At 39.0% G+C, this 25,134-nt stretch overlaps 1 protein-coding gene across 2 annotated transcripts in view; it reads right to left on the bottom strand.

Annotated features, from left to right (window-relative positions):
* Positions 1–13,880: 13,880 nt before the first annotated feature.
* The window catches only part of nlgn4xa (neuroligin 4 X-linked a), a 170,765-nt gene continuing 159,511 nt past the window's right edge, over positions 13,881–25,134 (bottom strand). For both annotated transcript variants that reach the window (XM_049470139.1, XM_022674683.2), the window contains one exon: positions 13,881–18,768. In XM_049470139.1, coding sequence (XP_049326096.1) covers positions 17,877–18,768 — 892 coding nt within the window. In that variant the 3' untranslated portion in view covers positions 13,881–17,876. The remainder of the gene's footprint in view (positions 18,769–25,134) is intronic.

The raw sequence follows: 25,134 nt of genomic DNA, 5'->3' as shown, positions 1-25,134 counted from the left end.
ACTAGACAAAATCTATAAAAATGAAGACTTAAATGCTTAAATTAAGAGCTAAGAGTCCGTGTGAGGGATGGGTGGGGTCGTCCACAATGCTGGTGGCTTTGCGGATGCAGCGTGTGGTGTAGATCTCAGTGATGGAGGGAAGAGAGACTCCGATGATTTTCTCAGCTGTCCGCACTATCCGCTGTAGGGTCTTGCGGTCTGAGGTGTTGCAATTCCCAAACCAGACGGTAATGCAGGTGCTCAGGATGCTTTCTACAGTGCCTCTGTAGAACATGGTGAGGATGGGGGGTGGGAGATGTGCTTTTCTCAGTCTCCGCAGGAAGTAGAGGCGCTGCTGGGCTTTCTTGGTTATGGAGCTGGTGTTGAGGGACCAGGTGAGGTTCTCTGCAATGTGAACACCGAGGAACTTGGTGTTATCCACAATTTCCACAGCAGAGCCGTTGATGTTCAGCGGGTGGTGGACACCTGGAGCTCTCCTGAAGTCAACAACCATCTCCTTGGTTTTATCCACGTTAAGAGATAGGTTGTTGGTTCTGCACCAGTCCGTCAGCCACTGCACCTCCTCTCTGTATGCTGACTCGTCGTTCTTGCTGATGAGGCCAACTACAGTTGTGTCATCAGCGAACTTGATGATGTGGTTTGAGCTGTACTTTGCAGTACAGTCATGAGTCAGCAGAGTGAACAGCAGTGGGCTGAGCACACAGCCCTGGGGGGCGCCGGTGCTCAGTATGGTGGTGCTGGAGGTGTTGTTTCCAATCCTGACTGATTGTGGTCTCTCAGTCAGGAAGTCTAAAACCCAGTTGCAGAGGGAGGAGTTCAGGCCCAGCAAGCTCAGTTTTCCGATCAGATGCTGAGGGATGATGGTGTTGAATGCTGAACTGAAGTCGATGAACAGCATTCGAACATAGCAGTCTTTGTTGTCCAGGTGGGTGAGAGCCAGGTGGAGCGCAGTAGAGATGGCATCGTCTGTTGATCTGTTTGGACGATACGCAAACTGCAGAGGGTCCAGTGAGGATGGGAGCTGGTTTTTGATGTGCCTCATGACCAGCTTCTCAAAGCACTTCATGATGATGGGAGTAAGTGCAATGGGACGGTAGTCATTAAGGCAGGACACTTGAGACTTCTTCGGCACAGGGACGATGGTGGTCGTCTTGAAGCACGTCGGCACGATTGCAGTACTCAGAGAGATGTTGAAAATGTCCGTGAGAACATCCGTGAGTTGTTCTGCACATCCTCTGAGCACTCTGCCAGGTATGCTGTCTGGTCCTGGGGCTTTCCGTGGGTTGACTCTGAGTAGAGTTTTCCGCACATCAGCTGAGGACAGGCACAGTTCCTGGTCGTTTGGAGGAGGTGTAGTCTTCCTTGCTGTCGTGTAGTTCTGTGCTTCGAACCTTGCGTAGAAGGAGTTCAGTGCATCTGGAAGGGAAGCATCACTGTTACAAGCAGGGGAGGGTGACTTGTAGTTGGTGATGGTCTGGATGCCCTGCCACATGCGCCGAGTGTCAGTAGTGTCCTGGAAGTGGGCGTGGATTTTCTTTGCGTAGGTGCGCTTTGCCTCTCTGATCCCCCGGGAGAGCTTGGCTCTAGCTGTTCGGAGGCCAGCCCTGTCCCCTGACTTAAAGGCCTTGTCTGGGGATCTCAGCAGCGCACGCACCTCTGCAGTCACCCACGGCTTCTGGTTGGGGCGGGATGTGATGGTTTTGGAGACAGTAACATCCTCAATGCACTTGCTGATGTAGCCAGTCACTGAGTCTGTGTACTCCTCCAGGTTGATAAAGTCATCAGAAGTAGCAGCTTCTCTGAACATGTCCCAGTCAGTGTGCTCAAAACAGTCCTGAAGAGCAGATATGGCTCCTGGAGGCCAGGTTGTAACTTGCTTCTTCTCTGATTTGGCACGTCTGATGAGCTGTCTGTATGCTGGGATGAGCATGACAGAAATCTGATCAGAGTAGCCGTAGTGGGGGCGGGGCTCTGCTCTGTACGAACCGGGAATGTTAGTATACACACAATCGAGCAGGTTAGCTCCACGGGTTGGAAAATCCACATGTTGGTGAAAGCTGGGCAGCAGAGCCTTCAGACTACTGTGATTGAAATCACCAGCAACAATAAACAGTCCGTCGGGGTGTGAGTTCTGGAGTTTGGAGATAACAGTGTACAGTTCTTGCAGAGCGTTAGCATTAGCACCGTTAGCATTAGCATTAGCACTGGGTGCTACATACACTGCTATTATGTAGACGCTGCTAAGCTCTCTGGGCAGGTAGAATGGCCTGGCTCTGACTACAGCAAACTCCACCAGCGGCGAGCAGTAGCTGGAGATCAGCGCAGCGTTGTTACACCATGCAGTGTTGATGTAAACACACACCCCACCTCCACGTACTTTGCCCGAGAGGCCGGCGTTGCGGTCCGCGCGGTAGCTTAGCATGCCGCTCACCTCAATCGCGGAGTCCGGGATGGAGTCCGTTAACCACGTCTCCGTGAAAACGAACACACAGCAGTCTCTGAACTCGCGCTGGGATGTCCGCTGGAGCCGGAGATAGTCAATCTTGTTCGGCAGGGAGCAAACGTTGGAGAGAAGGAGAGATGGAACCGCTGGCCGGCTGGAGTTAGCCATTAGCCGCCGACAGGAAGTAAGACCTAAATCAAGCAAAAATCCCTTATTTTATGGCTTAAGAAATTCAAAGTAAGACTGAATAATTATTCTTAAAATAAGTCAAACAATCTTACACTTACACAATGCTTAGTAAGACAAAAAAAAAATGCCTCGGAATTAGATAATTTAACCTACTATTTTTTTCTTTTTTAAATGTCTTAAAATAAGCAATCACAAAGTATTGAATTAAGAGTTAAGTACCACCTAAATCAAGCATAAAATCACTGTTTTTTTGGCAGAAATGTGGACACAAGAGTTTTTCATGCTTATTTTGAGTTCAAATGACTTAAAAAAAAGTAACAATTCTAAGCAAGACAGATTAAGCTAAATAATTCATCCAATTAGACTTACAATGCTTAGTAAGACAACACATCTAATCAGAGAGAAAAAGTTTTATTGCCTTCAAATTAGATAATTTCACTTAAACTATTATTTTTTTGTTAAGTAAGCACCAGGGAATGCACCAGTGGGTGCAGTAAAATGCAAACATTCTCTTCTCCTCTGCAAAATAAAAAAAAAAAGTGTTTATGAAGATCTTTCACTGATCCTGTGTTTCTCTGGTCTTGCTGTTGTCCACAAAAACAGATAAAGACACACAGCTGTAAAAGCTGTTTACAAACGCCTATCTCTATACATGTCTCATCTTCAGTTTGATGCTTCATTGAAGTTTAGGATGCTCCCGAAAGACAAACAACACGCTTTGTATAGCTTTGTATAGTTTATCAGAGCAGTGACTGCAGTGCAGCCTATAGGCTTCACACAAACAGTTTACACAGAGAGTTAAACAAATTTACCTTCCTCTCTCTGATACGAGAGAGAAACTGGGTTGATTGGCAGACCAGCAGATGAATTGGCATCGGAAACAGTGTTTGCGCTCCTCGCAGACGCAAAGCTGATCAACCTAACCAACACAATTCACTTCATCTCTGTACCTCTGCAGTTCTCCTCTGTTCATTCCTGCCAGGTAGCCTCAAAATCAAGCCAGAACATCTGTGAGGGCAAAACACAAGAACATCAACAAGGAATGATTAACCCCTTTTAACAGTGGCCAAAAAATTGAATTTTCGCCTGTTTTGAGGGTCCCTCTATTCAGCTTTGAATATTTTTTTAACTGTACACTGTACCCTGGTGATCAATGGCTCATATGAAAGTAGATACTTGGGGTCCAAAAATGGACCCATTGGTTTTCAGTATTTGGTAAATTAAATAACCTATTATTGATGATACATTTTGACAATTTTTCAAAAAAAATAAAAATCGTCTATTGTTTTCACATACAAATCATCATATCTTTAAAGAACATGATGGTATCAAACTAATTCTGCTTATACAGGTGCACTAACTACTTGTCCATGAGCAGCCAAAATTTTATTTATCTACCTATAAGCCTATAACTTTTATTAAAGTTTAACCAAAGTGTGCCAAAAACGTCTCCAAGTGTCCCAAACTGTGTCCAAATGGCCAAATGGCCAAAAATGGCCAAAAACTTCTGTATACAGCCACAAATCTCTGTAAATGACTCAAAAGTAAAAAGAAAACTAATATATATACATAATATCATATATATACATAAATATATATATACATAATATACATAAGTATGTATATATATATATATATATATATATATATATATATATATATATATATATATATATATATATATATATACACATATGGCCGAATCAATAGTGTTACACTGATGAGTTAATGTACAATTGCTCCCCAGAATCACTCAAACAGCTCCAGCAAAACTTCTGATAAGTGTAAAGTTTTGTTCGTTGAACGCTCCACGAAGCGCTTTGCTTCCAAATAACAGTGAACGCACCTCAAACCAAACACCGCCTGCACCCGCCCTCCCTCTGGGTCAGGAACCTCCTTATTTACTGCTGATTCGCCTAAACTCGCTGATTGACAGCCTTCCAGACCAATGATATACCGCCTCGAACCGCTGCGTAAAGGCGGAGCTAAGCTGAAACACAGAACCATAGGCGGAGACGGGAGCGCATACGCACGGCTGTATCTCTGGATCTGATTGGTCTATTTTGACACACAATGGCTCGTTTGAAAGCTGAAAGTGTCTACAATTGGACGAAACGGCTGTCAGTCAAAGTCAATGGAGCTTTTCGAATTTCCCGCTTTGTTTTTTTCGACGCTGAATAAATTATCAGCGCTTTTCAGCGCGTAAGTCATCACGCTCTGAGTCAGATTACAAAAAAACAAAGCGCACTGGATTATAATACTCTGATGGATTTTGAAGAGGACATCTGTGGCTAAATGGAAAGCTGTATACTACTTTTATTTCTCAACCCTGATGGATTAAATTTCGATGGGGAAGTTCAGGATTTAAATGCTCCACTGAAAAATAGCGTTTTTTTCATCTTGGGTGAGTAAGCTGTTTAACATGTATAAAGCGGTTTTATTCGGGTTTAAACTGTATTTTGTAGTTGCTGTAGGTGTTTATGATTTTTTAAGGTGAAAAAAGTTAAAGTTAAGTTATTAGTTTTGGTTCTGTAGAGGCTGAGCTGTTTAAAGCCCCTCTGTGTGTGTGCTGCTGTGTGTGTCACCCCTCCCCCTTCTCCCCCTCCTCCCGTCTGACTGCCTGAACTCACGCACACACCGCTGCACACACACAGAGTCAGGGGAGTCTCCCGTCATATCAGAGCGGTTTCACCGCAAAAACATTATTTATTTGTTTATAATTAATCAAAATGTCCGCCGAGTCGATTTCCATTCCGCCGGCGGAATGGCCACTAGGGGGACTGCGAAAAATAAGCTATAAATAATCTATGATTGCAGTCGCTGCAATAAAGTGTTTTCAGTTTTTATTTGGACTTTCAACAGGAAAACAACATTCAAAACAAAAATGTAAGAGATGTTACGTATCTGAAACCTTCTTTACACTCATGCGGTGTTTGTTGCTACTGTAACATTGGTTCTTTGTGGAACCAAAATTTGTTTCCCCAAATAATGAGATTTTATGAAAAAACAATTGCAAATACTAAGAAAGGATCTCAAAATAATGAGAATGTTTCTCAAAATAACTACAGAGCACAAAACAATGTGATATCTTAAAATAATGAGAACGATTCTCCAAATCACAATAAAGCACAAAACAAAGAGAAATGATCTCAAAATAATGAAGTAGTGTCTTAAAATAATGAGAAAGCAAAAAACAACTAGATATTATCTGAAAGTGATAAGAAAGTTTCTTAAAATAACAAGAAAACATGAAACAATGATATATTGTCTCAAAATATTTAGAACGTTTCTTAAAATAACAAAACAATGAGATATTATCTCAAGTGATGAGAACGTTTCTCAAAATAACAAGAGAGCACAAAACAATGAGATATTATCTCAAAATATTGAAAACATTTCCCAAAATAACAAGAAAGCAGAAACCAATGAGATATTATCTCAAAAATGAGAAAGTTACACAAAATAACAATAAAACACAAAACAATGCGATGTTATCTCAAAAAATGAGAAAGTTTTTCAAACTTACAAGAAAGCACAAAACAATAAGAAATGATCTCAGAATAATGATGTAGTATCTTAAAATAATTAGATGGTCTCACAATCATGACACATCTCAAAATGAAGTATCTTACAAAAGCAGTATAGTGAAATAATGTCTCAAAATAAGGAGAAAAGAGATAAAATAAAGACTTAGTGTCCCCTGAAAAAAGAGACTAGATACTGTTTATTTTTTATTTTCCATACTAAACGGACAATTTGTGTCATCTTCATTTTATATATATATATTTAAGTTAATAGATGTGCACTACCTGTAAAAAGTTTAAGAACACCCCCATTTTTTTCATTTTTAAAGAAATGAACTTTAATGTTGTAGTATATAAGTATTAGTATATTAAAGCAGTGCAGGAACAGATGGTGTTACTGCTGTTACTCTCTACCGCAGCATTTACACACATCACATTCACACTTTCACCATCATAATAACTAGAAAAAGACACAGATAAACACATAAAACATAAAATGTACTAACTATTCATCTCTTCTTTAGGGGGAAATTACAGATCATTGTGTTTTTTACACCTGCAAAAGACTGGAGAAAACTTGGTACAGGAAGAGTCATGTCTGGCTGACCCACATGGCAACACCACCTTTAGCCTTTAGCTCTTTAGCTCTTTAGCTTAACACCGGCCTTAGTCTCAGTTTCAGCAGTGAAAGAACACTTAGACAAGTGATAAGCAGTAATAAAGTTATTGCTTAGATAGATGAGAAAATAAAAAAAAGCAGCTTGTCTGCATTATACAGCACTGCTGCTGGTCTACTCAACAATAGGGGTGTTCTAAAACATTTGACCTTTTAAACCTCATGGGATTTAAAGGGTATGTATACTGTGCAGTGCTATAAGCCCTGATCATGTGACCTGAGCTCTATGTTTGGATCATTAACAGGACACGCATTAATGCTTAGAGTACTGTATATACGCTTTGTTTATTTAGCAATTTGGGAAAAGCTCGCTGAATGTGTCCTCCAGCCACTTTAGTGTTCCCAACAGAGAGAGAAAGAGAGAGAGAGAGAGAGCAAGAGAAAGAGAGAAAGAAAAAGCCCCATTATTGGACGTCCTGCTGTGGCGCAAGTTTGGCCCCCTGCTATTGTCTAATTGATTTGGCTCTACACACGGACATTACTGTGGACATTACTTGCAACGGCAAATTAGCTACCATTTAAGCATGTAATTATTGCCAGGTCACTGTAAATAACATCCAGATTTGACTGGAGACAAGAACGGAGACCTTTAAAACCAGGCCTGCCCTGTTTCTGCTGAATAAAAACTCAAGTGTAAAATGAGATCAGAATTCGTAATGAAGAACCCCTGCCACGACACGCTAAACGAAAGTCTTGCTAACCTGAAATAGCTCGTTTTAAACGGACGGCTACAGGGACGAAACAAACTTGTACCAAGTGAAACGATCTGATTTCAGTGCAAGAAATCTTGGTAACACTTTACTTGGATGGTCCATTTTATGATGCTCAACTGACATTAAACTAACATTCAACTACATGTCTATTAAATGCAAATGAACTAAAAGGTGAAAGTAAATGATTCTCTATTGAATAAAACCCTACATTCAACTCTAACCCAAACACTTATATATTTTTGTTTAGGATTGGGTTTCGGGTTAGATTTAAAGTTTAGGTTAAGGTTAGGGTTAGGGTTAGGTGTAGGGTTAGATTTTAGGGTTGATTAAGGGTTAAGGTTAGGGTTAGGTGTAGGGTTAGATTTTAGGGTTGATTAAGGGTTAAGGTTAGGGTTAGGTGTAGGGTTAGATTTTAGGGTTAGATGTAGGGTTAGATTTTAGGGTTGATTAAGGGTTAAGGTTAGGGTTAGGTGTAGGGTTAGATTTTAGGGTTGATTAAGGGTTAAGTGTAGGGTTTGATTTTAGGGTTGATTAAGGGTTAAGGTTAGGGTTAGGTGTAGGGTTTGATTTTAGGGTTGATTAAGGGTTAAGGTTAGGGTTAGGTGTAGGGTTTGATTTTAGGGTTGATTAAGGGTTAAGGTTAGGGTTAGGTGTATGGTTAGGTTCTAATTTGAATTATTTACATTCAACATAGGGTTAAGTTGCATTTAATAGACATTCAGTTAAATGTTAGTTGAATGTCAGTTGAACATTAACAAGGCCATCAAATGGACCATCCAAGTAAAGTGTTACCGAAATTTTTATTTTAGGAACCACAACCTTAATCAGTCTCATTTAGAATTTTTTAACTTTTTACCACCTCCTTTTTTTACTTAATTTCAGCTCAAAAGAAGAACAGGAAAGTCACCTGTCAATTTATTTTGATGCCAAGATAGCGATACACAAGAATTTACCACTTGACCACACCTCATTTCGAGACATCCATGCTCATCAGTGTAGATATTAGGGGTGGGCAATATGGCCCTAAAATAATATCACGATATTTCATGATATTTTCGCGATAACGATACTCTTGGCGATATGATAAAACACTGAATTAAAAAAAATGATTTCAAGAATTTACTACTGCACCAAAATTAATGTTATATTTTTTTTATGGGATACAATATTATATGGCACACCCTTAACTGAGATATTAAAAAAATACAAGAATTTTATCAGATTTATAACAGAAGTCAATAATCCAAAATGTAATGATACTAATAATAACGCACTCCATATACAGTCATATGCAAAAGTTTGGGCACCCCTAATAATCTTAATCATTTTTAGTTCTAAATATTTGGGTGTTTATAACAGCCATTTCAGTTTGATATATCTAATAACTGATGGACACAGTAATATTTCAGGATTTAAATATTACTGTTCAACTATGTTGAACAATCTTTGTTTTTAGATCATTTGAGAGTTGTTTTGATGAGTCCATGATGCCACTCTTCAGAGGAGATTCAAATAGAAGAACAACTTGCAATTGGCCACCTTAAATACCTTTTCTCATGATTGGATACACCTGGCTATGAAGTTCAAAGCTCAATGAGGTTACCAAACCAATTGTGTGCTTCAGTAAGTCAGTAAAAAGTAGTTAGGAGTATCAAATCAATAAAATGATAAGGGTGCCCATACTTTTGCACCGGTCAAATTTTCTGGTAGTACAATAAACCTCATTTCAATTCTGAAATATTACTGTGTCCATCAGTTATTAGATATATCAAACTGAAATGGCTGTTGCAAACACCCAAATATTTAGAACTAAAAATGATTAAGATTAATAGGGGTGCCCAAACTTTTTCACATGACTGTATCTCCATATATCCAGGATAAAATAAAAATAAATGATACTGGACAGATATAATCTGTCTCTAGTAGAGATATAAAGGGAAATGAAAACAGTGTGAATTGTACTTTTGCTAAAAACAGCAAAAAAGTAGCACACTGATATGATAATTAGGATGATAGGGCACAATATTTCAGGGTATAGTATCGTACACGATATTATTAAAAAATGTTGGCGATATTATTGCGTACGATATATGGCACACCCCTAGTAGATATATTAACAGGTGCTGTTGCTATTTTAACAATGCAGGTGGAAAGTGTAAAAGAAAATTGACTGTTGATGGGGTGTAAGATAGCAATACAAGGCAAAAACAAGGCCCTTAGTCTACAACTAAAATTAAAACCTGCTCCTTACAGTATTAGGCAGGTGTAAAGTGATCTTAAGATTAAGAATATATTCATTTGTTTCAACAATACCCATTAGTCATCTCATAACAAGATTTTGGAAGAATATAAATAATACATGTCAGTCCTGAAGCTGTCAGTCTGCCTGCTCTGGACTCTTACCGGTCTTTCCAGATTCTGCTGATCACATGGCTCTACAGCATTCATGCTCACTGTGCTTCTGATGCCCCGCACCTGTCTGTCTTTGTATAAATTCCTCCCTGTTTCTGTTTTTGTTCTGCCTGTCTTTGACTAATCCTGTAAGCCTTACCCCTTTGTTAATAAATTGTTTGATTGGTATTCATGCCAGAAATTTACCTGAATACACCTTAATTTGAGCCCTCCATGTCTATCTGTGTTGATGTATTCACAAGCGCTGTTGCTATTCAAACGATGCAGGTGAAAGGCGTGAAAATAGACAGTTGACTGAGTGTAGAATAGCAATGAGCGTCATGATGCACCTTGCGCAGGTTACAACAGGGCTACGACTAAAATGAATCCCTGCCCCCTACAGTATTAGGCAGGTGTGAAGTGATCTTAAGATTAAGAATGTATTAATTTACTTGATTGTCAAAAATACCCATCAATCTTAATATCCAATTACATTTTAAAAATAGCTCATTTTTTAATTGGACAGCTGCAGTGCCAAAACAAAATCTTAGCAAGTGAAATGATCTGATTTTAAGGCAATACATTTATTTTCCCCTCTTTTTTCTTCATTTTTGTCTTACTCAGGATAGTAAGCATACGATTTTTTATTTTATTTTATTTTAGGAACAAGAACTCAATCACTTAATCAGCCTCACTTTTGAATTTTTACCTTTCAAATGATTTCAACTCAGAAAGAGAACAGAAAAGTCACCAGTCTCATTGTATTCTGATGCCAAGATAGCAATACGCAAGATTTTACTTAAACACAACTAATTTCGAGACCCCACCACACCCATCGGTGTAGATGTACAGTATACACAAGCCCCGTTGCTTTGGTTTAAACAAAGCAGGTTAACATGGCGTGAACATAGACAGTTGATGCAAAGGGTGTAAGACCCCATAGACAGGTGTAAAGTGATCTTAAGATAATAATAATAATAAGTTAATATATTCATTTGTTGCAAGAATACACACATAGTCTTCATAATATCATAATATTTTGTAAGAATATAACTTTAGGTACCACTTTAAAATAAGGCTACCTTTATAAAGCTTTTATAAATGGTTTACAATTAGTTTATTAATGGTTAGTAATTAGGTTGTAAATGCCTTAAAAATAATTAATAATCAGTTATAACACATACGTAGAAAGGGCAACAATGACCTGTTGTTTGCCAAATAGTGAACCCACAGCCATCTATATTGTTGCCCTTTCTACATATGTGTTATGACTTATTATTAATGATTTAAAAGCATTTGAAACCTAATTAGTAACCATTAAAAAACTAATTGTAAACCATTTATAAACCCTTTATAAAGGTAGTCTTATTTTAAAGTGGTACCACTTTTTATTATGTATTAAGGAAGAAAAGAAAGAAAGCACGTACAAGAGTTTGGCCTTGAATCTTCAAAAAATCCAAAGCACCCAGACCCCCTTAGTTATGCCTATCATGGAAAAAGCTCAAATTATTCTCTGCAAAAGTAGAAAATAAAAATATGCGGTTACAGAAATGCTGCAATTTTGCAATTTGGTAGAAACGGACATCATGCTGATGATTAAATGCTTATTATTTATCAATACCACTAAAACTAACATCAATATCCCCAGCGTGACTCTAATTTCAGTACACTGGTTTTGTCGTTTCCCTGGAAAAAGAGGTAGAGCAGAATTTATTTTCACTTCATTCAGAGAGCCGTTAGAGGACAGGTTTCCTGTGCTCGAGCCAGACCTCTATTTATCACCTCTGTGGCACAAACTCGCCGTCATTAATTCATGAAGAAATAATCATCAAAATAAGCCAAATGGCAGAATGCCACTGATGGGCTGAATGGGGACGCGGAAAAGGAGCGTCTACCTTTTATCTTCAAAATACAGAGTTCAATGGAAATGCATTCACTGTTTCTGAACTGATGTCTTCATCATATCGCCTCCTAACGTCATCCGGCCAGATGCTCACGTCTTTTATTGGGTTTGCATCAAGAATCTTACTCACACATGCCTTACTTACAAAAATAACCTTCAGTAAAGAGTTATTTTTAAATATACAGCTCTGAAAAAATGAAGATACCCCTTCAGTTTCTACAGACAACGTTTCTCTCAAATTGCAAATAAAAATATTATCATTTAAAGCAATTTATTTGCAGAAAATTAGAAATGTCTGAAATAACAAATAAAAAAAAAAGATGTTCAGAAATATTTAAAAAATTGGTGGAATAACCCTTGTTTTTTTTTCACAGTTTTTTTTATGCATCTTGGCCTCATGTTCTCCTCCACCAGTCTTACACACTGCTTTTGGATAACTTCATGCTACTTTACTCCTGGTGCAAAAATTTAAGCAGTTCAGCTTGGTTTGATGGCTTGAGATCATCCATCTTCCTCTTGATTATATTCCAGAGGTTTTCAATTTGGCAAAATCAAAGAAACTCATCATTTTCAAGTGCTCTCTTTTTTATTTTATTTTGCAGAGCTGTATAGCTATGATGTATGCGCTAAATAACTCCATACTAAAGGCCTTCTTAAGTAAAATAAACTTCATCCACTCTGGAGTCTGATAGCCCTGATACTCTTTACAAAATGTACCAACATCCCTTTCAGACAGCTTCCTCTTACAGCGTCCACAGTTAATCCCGTTGGATGTGGTTGGTCCTTCTTGGTGGTATCTCCCTGACATTACTCTGGATACCGTGGCTCTTGATACATTACTAAGACTTGCTGTCTTGGTCACAGATGCGCCAGCAAGACGTGCACCAACAATTTGTCCTCTTTTGAACTCTGGTATGTCACCCATAATGTTGTGTGCATTGCAATATTTGGAGCAAAACTGTTCTCTTACCCTGCTAATTGAACCTTCACACTCTTACTGCTCTTACTGGTGCAATAATGTGCAATTAATGAAGATTGGCCACCAGGCTGCTCCAATTTAGCCATGAAACCTCCCACACTAAAATGACAAGTGTTTCAGTTTTATTGTCCTCTCTCCTTGCATTCATCCGTCTCTCTGATTTGTTGTTCCAAACAAATCTGAAAAATTTATGGTAAAATACTAATACGGCGACATAGAGGGGTAAAATACGGTAGCAGAAGACTTGACAGTCATGTTCCACTGTAGCTCTGGATGTACGTTTTGGGTCATTGTCTTGCTGGAAGGTGTATCTCCTATTCGCTGCCAAGATAGCAATGAACAAGTGATCTTTTCATTGTCTGACTGTTATCTAGACATCTGTCTAGGTTGTATTCCTTCAGAGGTGCAACTGTTTTTTCCAATGCCAAGATAACAATGTGCCAAAACATTTACCAGAACACACTTCACTTCTAGACCACCACACCCATCAGCATAGATATATTCACATGTGCCGTTGCCATTTAAACAATGCAGATACAAAGAGTAAAAAGAATACACCGTTCACGGGGTGTACTAAATTTGTTACTGTATTATTTTTTAAACTGATAAGGCTTTTAGAGAATTTTTGGTACCACTTTAAAATAAGACTACCTTTATAAAGGATATATAAATGGTTAATTACAATTAGTTTATTAATTGTTACTAATTAGGTTGTAAATGCCTTAAAAACCATTAATAATCAGTTATAACACATACGTAGAAAGGGCAACAATGACTTGTTGTTTGCTAAATAGTGAACCCAAAGCCCTTTCTACGTATGTGTTATAACTGATTATTAATGATTTTAAGGCATTTACAACCTAATTAGTAACTATTAATAAACTAATTGTAAACCATTTATAAACCCTTTATAAAGGTAGTCTTATTTTAAAGTGGTACCAAATTATTTTATCCAATTTTGTACTGGGTGACCTATTGAAATGTTTAATATTTCTTTAATACAATCTGAGCACTGCATTTTTAATGTAGTAATAAAAACACACACACACACACACACACAGCTTTAGAAAATACTGTGATATTTTATTAGAAACGCTGCAGAAAAATTTTATATAGGTGTCCAGCCAGAAATATCATCTATCACTTAAGGCAAAAAACGCAAACAATATAAGACAAACTATTATTTAGAATCCTACATTTTCACCCTTTGAATTATTGACAGTTGAAGGGGCTAGATGAATATCTTAAGATTCAATATACAAATGTAACTTTATAAATTTCAATTGCATGTTTTTTTTTTATATCACTGCTTGCGCTTTCAAGCTTTCTTGTTAAAGGATGCAGAACTAAAAAATATCAGGGTTAATGATTTCTTTTTTTATAGAATAGCATTTATAATTATTATTATTATTATAATTTCCTTTTTTATTTATTTATTTATTTACACTCATTCACTTGCGTTTGTAACCCAAACATATCACAAGCCTGGCACAATACTTTACATATTGCTAGCATATGACAAGTAGAAATATCTAACATATACTGCTTTACAAACATATCCAAATAATATTGATACCAAAAGCCACTGCCTGGGGTATTTTTGTATTGTTCCTTTTTTTTTTCTTCGTCTTTCATGTAGATTTTTTTTTTCCATTTTCTCTAAACAGTACAATGCTGGGCATATCTTCCATTCAGGCAGTGGTGCATGTGACAGAAAACGTGGGAATAATAAAAAGATGAAAAAGAAAAAAAAAGAAAAGAAAACAAGAAAAGAACGACTAAAAAAAGCAGGACAGTGATGAAGCAGATGGTGATCTATACGTGTCAGGGATAGAAGATGCAGATGCTGTTTTTCCGCTGTTTTTACAATTTGAGGTGCTAATTCTGTAATTATACTGGATCCAAAGCACATTTATCTGGCTATAATGCTTCTGTTCCAAAAACACAGTATCACACGGAACAGGGGTACGTTCTCCAGGACCGGGCCAGTGCACAGACTTATGGGCAGGGGTTGAGTGACAGTTAAAGTCACAGTAAATAACTAGAAGGGGTAAAGTTTGGTAACAAACTTCAAGTTTGCTTGAAAATATGTGATAATAGCATTGAAAAACATTATTAATAATGTTTAAAATGCTCCAAAACTGCTTTTGTAATCCAAAATCAATTGTTTAAATGGTGGTGAGAAAATAATTGTGGCTACTAGAGCAGTGTCCAAAAACCTTTGGCTAAATGGTGGAATGCAAATACTGCTGGCTAATTGAGCTGCGAATATGAGTAAAAAAGCCTTTGCCCAGTAGCTGGTTTATCCAGCAGCTCCTCCATACACAGACAGTACTGTGGGGAGAAGACTACTGTTTCTATTGTATACCATTGTAAATCAATTGCCTTGTTTCTGGCAAAAAAAAAAAAGACCAGTAGAGCCATTTAAATTTTTGATAAACGTTGACAGAAATTTTTGAATTGAATCCTATGGGTAAATGTCTAAAACGAAAAAGCCAGCTTTACAAAAACTGTATATATGACATATTGCTCTAAAAATCACTAGAAACCTAAAGGTTGACAATCCTGGAAAATTTAGTGATTGTACCTTAAAAGCTGTTGGACAAGAAAGTGATTCAATTTTGGCTTTTCCAATACATTTAACACCGTTTTACAGTCGATTCAGTTCAGTTTCCTAAAGTGTTTCCTCTTTATTCAGCAGTTACTGCTCAAACCTCCCAGCAGATGAACGTTTACTTCTTCTGCCTTCATTAAAAGTCATTGCTTTGTAATTGCAATTTCTTAACTTAAAAATTAAAAACTGAAAAAAATTACATATCAGAAACACTACAATTAAAATAAAGATACTTACAAAGCACATACATAAACCCTGTATGAAATTGTTATATACTGTTTGTCAGTATAGCATCACGTTCCTAAATTTGATTACTTGTGAAAAAACTTTTTTTTTTAATTTTGCATTTTTGATTTTTGTAAAGCGGTATTATAGGCAGACGTTGTGTGTATCTGTAATTTGAGGTAAAAAGGGTGGAAAGGTTGACTGATCTTTAGAAATCATTTTCAGAACACTGAGACCACATTGATGACATTTATATTATTATTATTATTGGCTCAAGGCTAGCAAAAATAAATACTGCATCCTAGGTGTAATCCAATCAAGAGTGATCAACGTAACAGCTTGGAATTTAATAACCCAATACTGTTCTCAGAGCGACAGTTATTGTGACTCAACAAAATAGATATTGAACAATAGCAGTGGTTATGCTGTATAATACTGGTTTTTAATTACAGTTTTCATGCATCTTGGCATGTTCTCCTCCAGCAGTCTTACACACTGCTTTTGGATAACTTTACGCCTTCACTCCTGTTGCAGAAAGTCAGGCAGTTCAGCTTGGTTTGATGGCTTGTGATCATCCATCTTCCTCTTGATTATATTCCAGAGGTTTTCAATTTGGTAAAATCAAAGAAACTCATTATTTTTAAAGTGGTCTCTTATGTTTTTCCAGAGCTGTATATGTATTGGGAGAGGCCCACCCTCGTCGAGGTGTATCTGTGCATGTGCCGGCCTCCAACCTACAGTACAACCACAACATCTGGGAACATCTGAGCTACGATAAATTCTTACTTCTAGAAGGTGCCGGAATGGCAACACCATGGACAAGTGTTTTATTAGCAAATTTTGGTTCACTTGAACAAAAGACCATAGAAAATCGTAATACATATCAGGCATCTTTGCATGCCCATGGTTCCAGTCGTTGGAAGTCGTTAACCACAATTAATCGTGCCGTACGTTCTAGTGAAATAGTGCCCTCACTGTCAAAAACTGACAAATCAGATATATCAGACAAATAATTCACTTCCCTTAATGATACTTCCCTCCATACCACAATATTTCAGCTTGTTAAAATCTAGTTCAGTCCCTGTTCTTAGTGAGTGTTCTCCAGAAATAGGCCACACAAGCTGAAGAGAAACTACAAATCTGGCTCAAATTAGCATTAAAAAGGGCCACTGTAGACGCCAATCCTCAGTGGCCTCGTGTAGTCGCTATATGAGGTCTTGTTTAAGGGAAAAAGGCATTTGCTAGACATAAGGATGAAGGACCACCCAGAGGTTATGCTTATGGTTATGGTTATGGATGCTGGTGGTCATTGAAATAAATGTATATGCAGATATTACATTTTTTTGGAAAGTAAAACAATGACTGGTTATGATTATGACTGGTATATTTACAGTCACTTGAACAGAAAGCACAAGCTCATTATAATAATAGTCATATTTTGAACCAAAACAACGATAAAAGCTTTTTTGTGTTTTTCTTCTTTTTTTTTTCGTATTAGATTTGTAACGCACAGCTATTTACAGAATTGTCGTCTTTACAAATTTTGTCATAAATACATTTCAGGCTGGGAGATTTAGAATTCAGTCCCCTTTTTGAAGATGTGACAACACTGTCGGAAAAAAAAAAAAGAAGTAGACTAATCCCTTTGTTCGAAATACGGCGTCCTGGCACCGTGCCAATGCCGCCTGTAACTCTTCAATTTAATATAGGAGGAGCAGTGTGGCGCGTACGAAGCATTGGCAAAAAGCAGATCCTTGATGCCCACCATCCTTTGCATGTGCGTCACGTCACTTTCGCAAGCGAAACTAAAGGGACTACGATGTCCCAACGATGTTCTCAGAAAAGAAGAAGTTCAAGAAATCTTTTGGTAAAACATCCCACAATCCTCTCTCTTTCTCTTTCTCTTTCTTTTTCTCTTTCTCTTTCTCTTGCTCTGCTTGGCTCGGAGTACGCTGTTAGTTTAGAAACATTCACTTTTTTTGCCCACAAGTAGGTCATGTCCGACTTAGAAGTCAGACTTATATGTTCTTCAAGAAGAAGGGGTTGTAGCAAAATAATATTTTATCCACTGAGTCTCCAAGTGGAACAAAGAAACCGTATATATTTGTCCCTCATCCTTGAAAGACTTCCAAGTCCTAAATCCCATGCTGGAATAAACCATCCTCAAGCTCCCCTGGAGAGTCCAGAAAGGTCCAGCCCACGAAGCCCAGGGCGCAGAGCTATACCCTGGTGGTGGAGTGGCCGTGAGGCAAGTTGGTGCTGTTCTGATTCCCGCCGAAAGTGTTGAAGTTGTGCAAGGGCTGCATCCCAGCCAGGGAATTGGGGATCATGGTGATGGTGCTTGGCGTCATAAGCGGGATGTCGTCGGGCGACCGCCGCAGGGTCAGTGTGTAGTCGGGCGGGCAGGCCAAGCGCAGCGTGTCGTGGGCTTGGAGGGACTCGCACTCGTGGTGGTGCTCATGTTCCAGCTGCTGCTGCTGCTTCATCTGCAGGGACATCAGCTCCTCGCTCTGCAGGCGTGCTATGTCGTTGGCGTTTGCCGCCACATTCGCCGGCGTTGAATTGCGCTGAGGGCTGGGGCCACGCCTGTTGGACTCGTGCCGCCGCTTGTCCTTCTTGTAGTAGAGCGCCGCAAAGGCCAGGATGTTGAGGAAGAGTAACGAGGCACCCACGGCGATGGTCACGCTCAACTCTGTGGAGTAGTCCCGCTTGGTTTCGATCACCACAGCAGAATCATCGCCGAGGTCGCTGCCCTTGCGCTGGTCTGTGGTCTGCTTGGGGTTGGGTTGCGAAACCCCGGGATGGCGCGTGGTCGACGGCCACGTTTTGCCCAGTCTCTTGGTGTAGGGGAAAGGCGTGGTGTCCTGCGGTGGAATCTTGGTGGTCGTCGAGACGTACTGGAATAGGTCGTTGATGTTGTGGAGGTGAGGTACGAGCTCCAGCCAGAAGGCCACCTTGGTGGCGCGGTAGTGGTCACGGACTCTGGGTTTTAGGCCAATGTGAAGGTAGAGCTGATCTTTGGGGTTGTACTTGGACCAGGCTACTTCTTCAAAGCGGTTGGGCTTGGTGTGGATGAACTTGGTGTCCTGTGGCACCGGCTGGTTGGGATCTCTGTTGGAAAGAAAAGAAAGAATACGAGTCAGTTAGATGAAAAGAAATGTACACGTAAAAACCTCAACAATAGTTGTCATAGTCAACAAATTTGGTCCTGAGATCTAGTGGAGGTTGTGTCCCATTGTATTAGGCTGTTTAAAGGCAAATTAAAGGGGGTTCATGTGGGTTACAGCAAAGTCCACAGGAAGATCCACAAGAGGAAAATGATAAAAGTGGCTAATGTACTCCATTGAAAGCTACAACCTTAGAGATCTAACTATGGGGCTATGAAACACCTTCTAAGGTCCTAGACTGACTAGATTAGATGCATTTTTATAAGGCCTTGGGCAATTTAAAGGTATCATCCATTACATGAGGGCTATAGCAAAATCTGCAGCAAGATTTACAGAAGGGAAATGACAAAAGTGGCAAATGTACTCTATTGAAAGCTACAACCTTAGAGATCTTACTTTGGGGGCTTTGTAACACCTTCTAAAGTCCTTGAATGGCTAGATTAGATGCATTTCTATAGGCGTTGGGCAATTTAAAGGTACCATAGATTACATAAGCAAAATATAGCAAAATCTACAGCAAGATTTACAGGAAGAAAATGACAAAAGCTACAATCTTAAAGACCTTACACTGGGTGCTATATAACACCTTCTGACGCCCAAGGTTAGCTTGATTAGGGCTTTGGGCTATTTAAAAGGTATAATATGTTACAAACGAACTACAGCAAAATCCAAAGGAAGATTCACACGAAGAAAATGACAAATAGTCCATTCCAAGTCGCAACCTTCGTGACTAACTTTGCGGGCTACGCAGCACTTTCTGATGTTATTGATTGGCTAGATTAGGTTCACTTGTATAAGGCTTTGGGCAATTTAAAGGTACCATACATTACATAAGCAAAATATAGCAAAATCTACAGCAAGATGTACAAGAGGAAGAAGACAAAAGTGGCCAATGTACTCCATTAAAAGCTACAACCTCATATATCTTATTTTGAATGCTACGTAACATATTCTGAGATCCAAGACTAGCTAGATTAAGGCTATTTAAAAGGTACAATACATTACATATAAACTACAGCAAAATCCACAGGACGATCCACGAGAACAAAATTACAAAAATGGCAAATGTACTCCATTGAAAGCTACAACATTATAGATCTAACTTTGGGGGCTACATAACACCTTCTGAGGTCCTTGGTTAGATTAGGTGCATTTTTTAAGGTTTTGGTCATTTTGAATATATCATTTATTGCACATGGACTATAGCAAAATTCACAATACGATCCACAGGAGGAAAATTACCAAAGGTACCACAATGTAGTCCATTAACAGCTGCAATAACCTTACTCATGCTCTCTTTGGTCTAAAAGTGTTCTTCTCAGCATCCGAATCCTTTGTCCTTTCATTTCATCTCGTAACACAATCGATATGTATGGAAACATCATAAGAGCCACCTATGAACTCATAAAAGATGTCCAATACTTCAATAAACATTACATAACAGCTTTCTCATCTCTAGTAGAACCAACCCAGTTCAGCAATTGTTCCTTTTATTCAAAGAGAGGGCGTAAAAAGCTTCTAAATATGGATATGTGGTTGTAAAATACATATTTTGTTCTTTTCTCTGGGTGCATTAGCATTATTCAAGTTTGTTGTTTCAAATAGGGCTCTAATGCTGCACGGACTACGCGGAGAAAAAAAAATCTTTTTGTCCACATAAGTAGCCGTGTAAGTCATGTCTTTTCATCAGGCTTTTTAGGCACTCATTATAGGGTGCAACTGGATTCCCACCAAATTACTCTAATGGGTCTGAAAATGGATAATGACTGAACTCTCTAACCATCCACCCTCTCAACTTTGTCAAAGATTTTAAATCTCGGTTCTTTGAGACATGCCCTAGAAGAACTGCTTTTGGCTCCAGAAAGAACCATGTAGAGTGTGAATGAGAAACATTTTTATTAAAGCAGCAGTCTGCATTATTTTGTCTCTAAACTGAAATCAGTGGCATTTCTGAGTGAAAAAGGACAAAATATTGTGTTTATTGGTACCAGTGTGATGGAACGACCATTCCTCTTAAGCCTAATAATATATTCATTCTAAAAGCTGGGGTGTCGGGTCGCTTTTAGCGGGGGTTCTTCTGGCCATGTCACACGTCTTTTTGCACTTTTGTCACACGTACAGCCACTAAAAGAAGATCCGGCTCAGTTTTACTGAACGCGAGTGGCTGGTGGAGCAATGGAGACTTCAGAAGAGGGAAACCCAGAGCTTAGTGAGTCATTCACTCATAATAAAAGCAAAAAAACAAAGGAGTGAAGTTTCTGACTGAGTGCTCTCTCTCTCTCTCTCTCTCTCTCTCTCTCTGACTGAACATAACCTGGAATCGGATTCATCATTCATTGGATTCATTCATCATCACCAGAGAGGGCCCTGAATCCCAAAACTTACAGAACTTAGCTTAAAATTGAAGTTCTTTAGACCTTTAAATTAAATTTCTCTTACACCTATTGTTTCAATAATGGTTCCATAGAGAACCATGTGTAAAGTGTAAATTGTAAAAAAAACCTTTACATCAATTTTACATTGGTAAAAAAAAGAAGTTTTACTTAACAAAACTCCATTATCTCTGGACATTCTGACTTTTTAGTTTAGTTCAACCCAAAACAGCAGGTGTGAAAGGTGCCACCACCCATGGTCCAAACCGGAGGACCAACATTTTGTCAAATCAAATGAGGTAGTTTTGGTCTGCATCAACTTACCCATGGTTCTGTTTTTCATGTGAAAGCAATTTTCTAGATGGTGTAGATCAATTACAGAAAGTCAAGACAGGCTATCGTTACCAATTAAACAATAGAAAAAGGAAAAGAACCAGTGTTATGCCAAAATCTGACTCCTCATCACCTGCATTATTCCTGTATCTACTGTAACTGTTTTAAACTAGTGTTTAAAAACATAAACTAAAGGAAACCAAGGGTAATCTGTTACTCTCATTTTGCATGCAAAGAGGAAACAAATTTTGGCAGGCGGGAAGGATTTGGCACACCACCTATACAAGCAAAGTGCTGAACTGACAATAATCTACAAACCAATCATTGTCAGGTATAGGGAGACACAGCTCATGTAGGTGAAGCTTAACAGCAAGTCATCAACGTAAATCAAGGTTCATCAGACCATAACGGCATCCAGGTATTTTTGCTTTACACTTTTCCTGCTGTTATTACCAATGTGGAATGCATCTCCTTATACTTGACACTGATTAGTTTAGAGAAGGGTGTTGCCTTTCTAGATGCTGTGCCAAATCCTGTCTTCCTGCCACAATCCCTTTAAGCACACCCGTGTCACACAGCAGAATAAGATTACATAACAGATTCCCTTCAGATTCCTTTTTTCATGTTTAAAGATATAATAAGGGTTGATCTACAGTTACAGTAGACACAGTAGAATTCATCAGATTACTCTTTTATACCCATATTTCTGCTGCGAGACTCTTGTTTACATGAAGGTCGGTGGAATTTTGACCCAAAATCTGTGCTTTGTCTTCTGTTTACTTAGAGACAATAGTCTCCTTCAGCTTCCTTTAACTTTCTTTTTTCTTTTGAACTTCTTTCAAAGCTTGGTCTTTTGGTTTGGACCTAGTTTGTGGCACCTGTTATTTTGGTTCCATTTAAATGATCCTTTGGTCAAAAAAATCAAAATCATTTTGAAAAGTGCTTTTACACTGCAAACAAACCAAAACTGTGATTCAGTTAATCCAGACTGAGAGTACCTCTTTCAAATCTTGGTCTTTTGGTTTGGAACTAGATTGTGGCACCTGTTATTTCAGTTCCTTTAACCTTTGGTCAGAAAACCAACACCATTTTGATAAAAATGGCATTCACACTGCAAAGAAACCAAAACCATGATTCAGTTAATCCAAATTGAGAGTACATCTTTCAAATCTTGGTCCTTTCGCTTGGACCTAGTTTGTGGCACCTGTTATTTTGGTTGGTATCAAACAAGAAAGTCTAAGTTTTTGTCTTCTTCTGTCGTGTCATTGGAGACGATAGTCTCCTTCAGCTTCCTTTAACCTTTGGTCCGAAAATCAGAATCATTTTGAAGAGTGCTTTCACACTGCAAACAAACCAAAAACATGGTTTATTTGAAGCAGACTGAGAGTACCTCTTTCAAATTTTGGTCTTTTGGTTTGGACCTAGTTTTTGGCACCTGCTATTTCGGTTCCTTTAACCTTTGGTCAGACAACCAAAACCATTTTGGTAAAAATGGCATTCACACTGCGAAGAAACCAAAACCATGTTTCAGTTAATCCAAACTGAAAGGGTATCTCTTTCAAATCTTGGTCTTTTGGTTTGGACCTAGTTTTTGGAACCTGTTATTTTGGTTGGTATCAAAGAGGAAATTCGAAAGCTCCAGATCAAACAAGGACTAAAAGACAGAAGTTCTTCTCTGGCATCCCTCAAAGAACGCTTTGAAGCCCCTTTTCATTTCTAAAAGTGTAACCATGCTGAAATGCACAGCATGTAAAAAAAAAATACTGCCACCGATCTCTTCCTAAATTAATCCAGACTGAGAGTACCTCTTTCGAATCTTGGTCTTTTGCTTTGGACCTAGTTTGCGGCACCTGTTATTTTGGTTCCTTTAACCTTTGGTCATAAAACCAAAACCATTTTGATAAAAATGCCATTCACACTGCAAACAAACCAAAACCATGATTCAGTTCATCCAAACTGAGAGTACCTCTTTTAAATCCTGGTCTTTTGGTTTTTTGGACCTAGTTTGTGGCACCTGTTATTTCGGTTCCTTTAACCTTTGGTCAGAAAATCAGAACTATTTTGAAGAGTGATTTCACACAGCAAATAAACCAAAACCATGATTCAGTTAATCCAAACTGAGAGTAACTCTTATAAATCTTGGTCTTTTGGTTTGGACCTAGTTTTTGGAACCGGTTATTTCGGTTGGTATCAAACAGGAAAGTCTGAAGCTCCAGATCAAACAAGAACAAAAAGACACTTCTCTTTTACAACCATGGTTCTTCTCTGGCATTTCTAAAAGTGTAGCCACGCTGAAATGCACAGCATGTAAAAAAAAGAGACTGCAACCGACTCTTCCTAAGTGGGTCAACTCGATCATTAGTGGTTCTGCATTCGCAGTCGTTTTATTTTTGGCGCGTGTTTGCACAGGATTTGTGGGAATAAAGTAAAGATGACCTGCTAGCAGTGCTGGTGCTGGTGGTGGTGGGGGACGAGGAGGAGAAAAAAAAGGAAATCTACAGCTTTAATTTACATGTGCATTAAAGCAGTGTGCAGGTACGGCTTATGAGTCACCAGCTTTAGCGCACGCTTCAGTCCCAAAAATACATCAGAAGTAATTCTCAGGGACATGTTCGGACTGTTAACGGCGTACAATGGCGGTAAATCTCGGTGCTACCTGCTAGCATGCAGATAATCCACCGTGACGCTGTCCGACAATGCCGGCGGGCGATCCGCTCGACAAACTCGATTCGTACCGAGAGAGACGGCAATATGCTGTCATTAGCTGCAAGATGAACTGGGTTAGCAGCAGTAATTCACCCCAACGGTCTTCGCTGTGTTTGTGGGCTGCGGAGGGGGGCCGGCAGAGGTGGCGAGGACTCTGCCGCAAGATCGCAGGCTGTGATTTCATTAAGTTGGAAGAATGGAGGGGCAGAGAGAGAGACAGATAGAGGGTGAAAGAGCGAGAGAGGCTTTAAATATAGACACTGATGACAGTGAGAACATCTAGCGGCATAGCAGAACAGACCAGGAGCAGGACAGAAGCAGTGATTGAACCGACTACAATCTTAAAGAAATCTCTGGATGATGTCACATAAAGAGATTCTATAAACTCTTGAAAAAACAAGTTTTGCTGCACCACCATTGGTTGCATAGGACTGTATTGCAACAGTATTTTCACAATAGGGACTACACAATAGTGTTCTTTATTTTGAAAAAGACACTGTGGCATATCTCATTTATTGTAACACACATTTCATGCGACCTTGCTTGGTAAAAGTCTCAAGTCTTACGATCTTACAAGCCTTATGATGGAGACCTAGGGCCCTATTTTATCGATTTGCAGGTAAGCCATCAACCATGCACCAATGAGCTTGATTTAGGGTGTGACAGTGTGCCTTTGCTATCGTAACAACAGGAAAAGTACACTTTGCGCAACTCGAAATGCTGCGCAAAAGGCACATACTAATTCTCTTAGTTACTATGGGAGTGTTTTGGGCGTAACGTGCAATAAACCAATCAGCGTGTCACTTGCCATTTCCTTTAAGCTATAAAGTGGATTGCTATTTCAGGGGCGCAGCTACCTAGACATGTCCAACGCTTCTGGAGGAAACTGACCTGCTCAT

Source organism: Astyanax mexicanus, chromosome 21 (assembly GCF_023375975.1).
Source record: "Astyanax mexicanus isolate ESR-SI-001 chromosome 21, AstMex3_surface, whole genome shotgun sequence".
NCBI classification, from domain to species: domain Eukaryota; kingdom Metazoa; phylum Chordata; class Actinopteri; order Characiformes; family Acestrorhamphidae; genus Astyanax; species Astyanax mexicanus.
The sequence above is the reverse complement of the archived record's forward strand: the minus strand, read 5'-3'. Positions and strand labels throughout refer to the sequence as shown.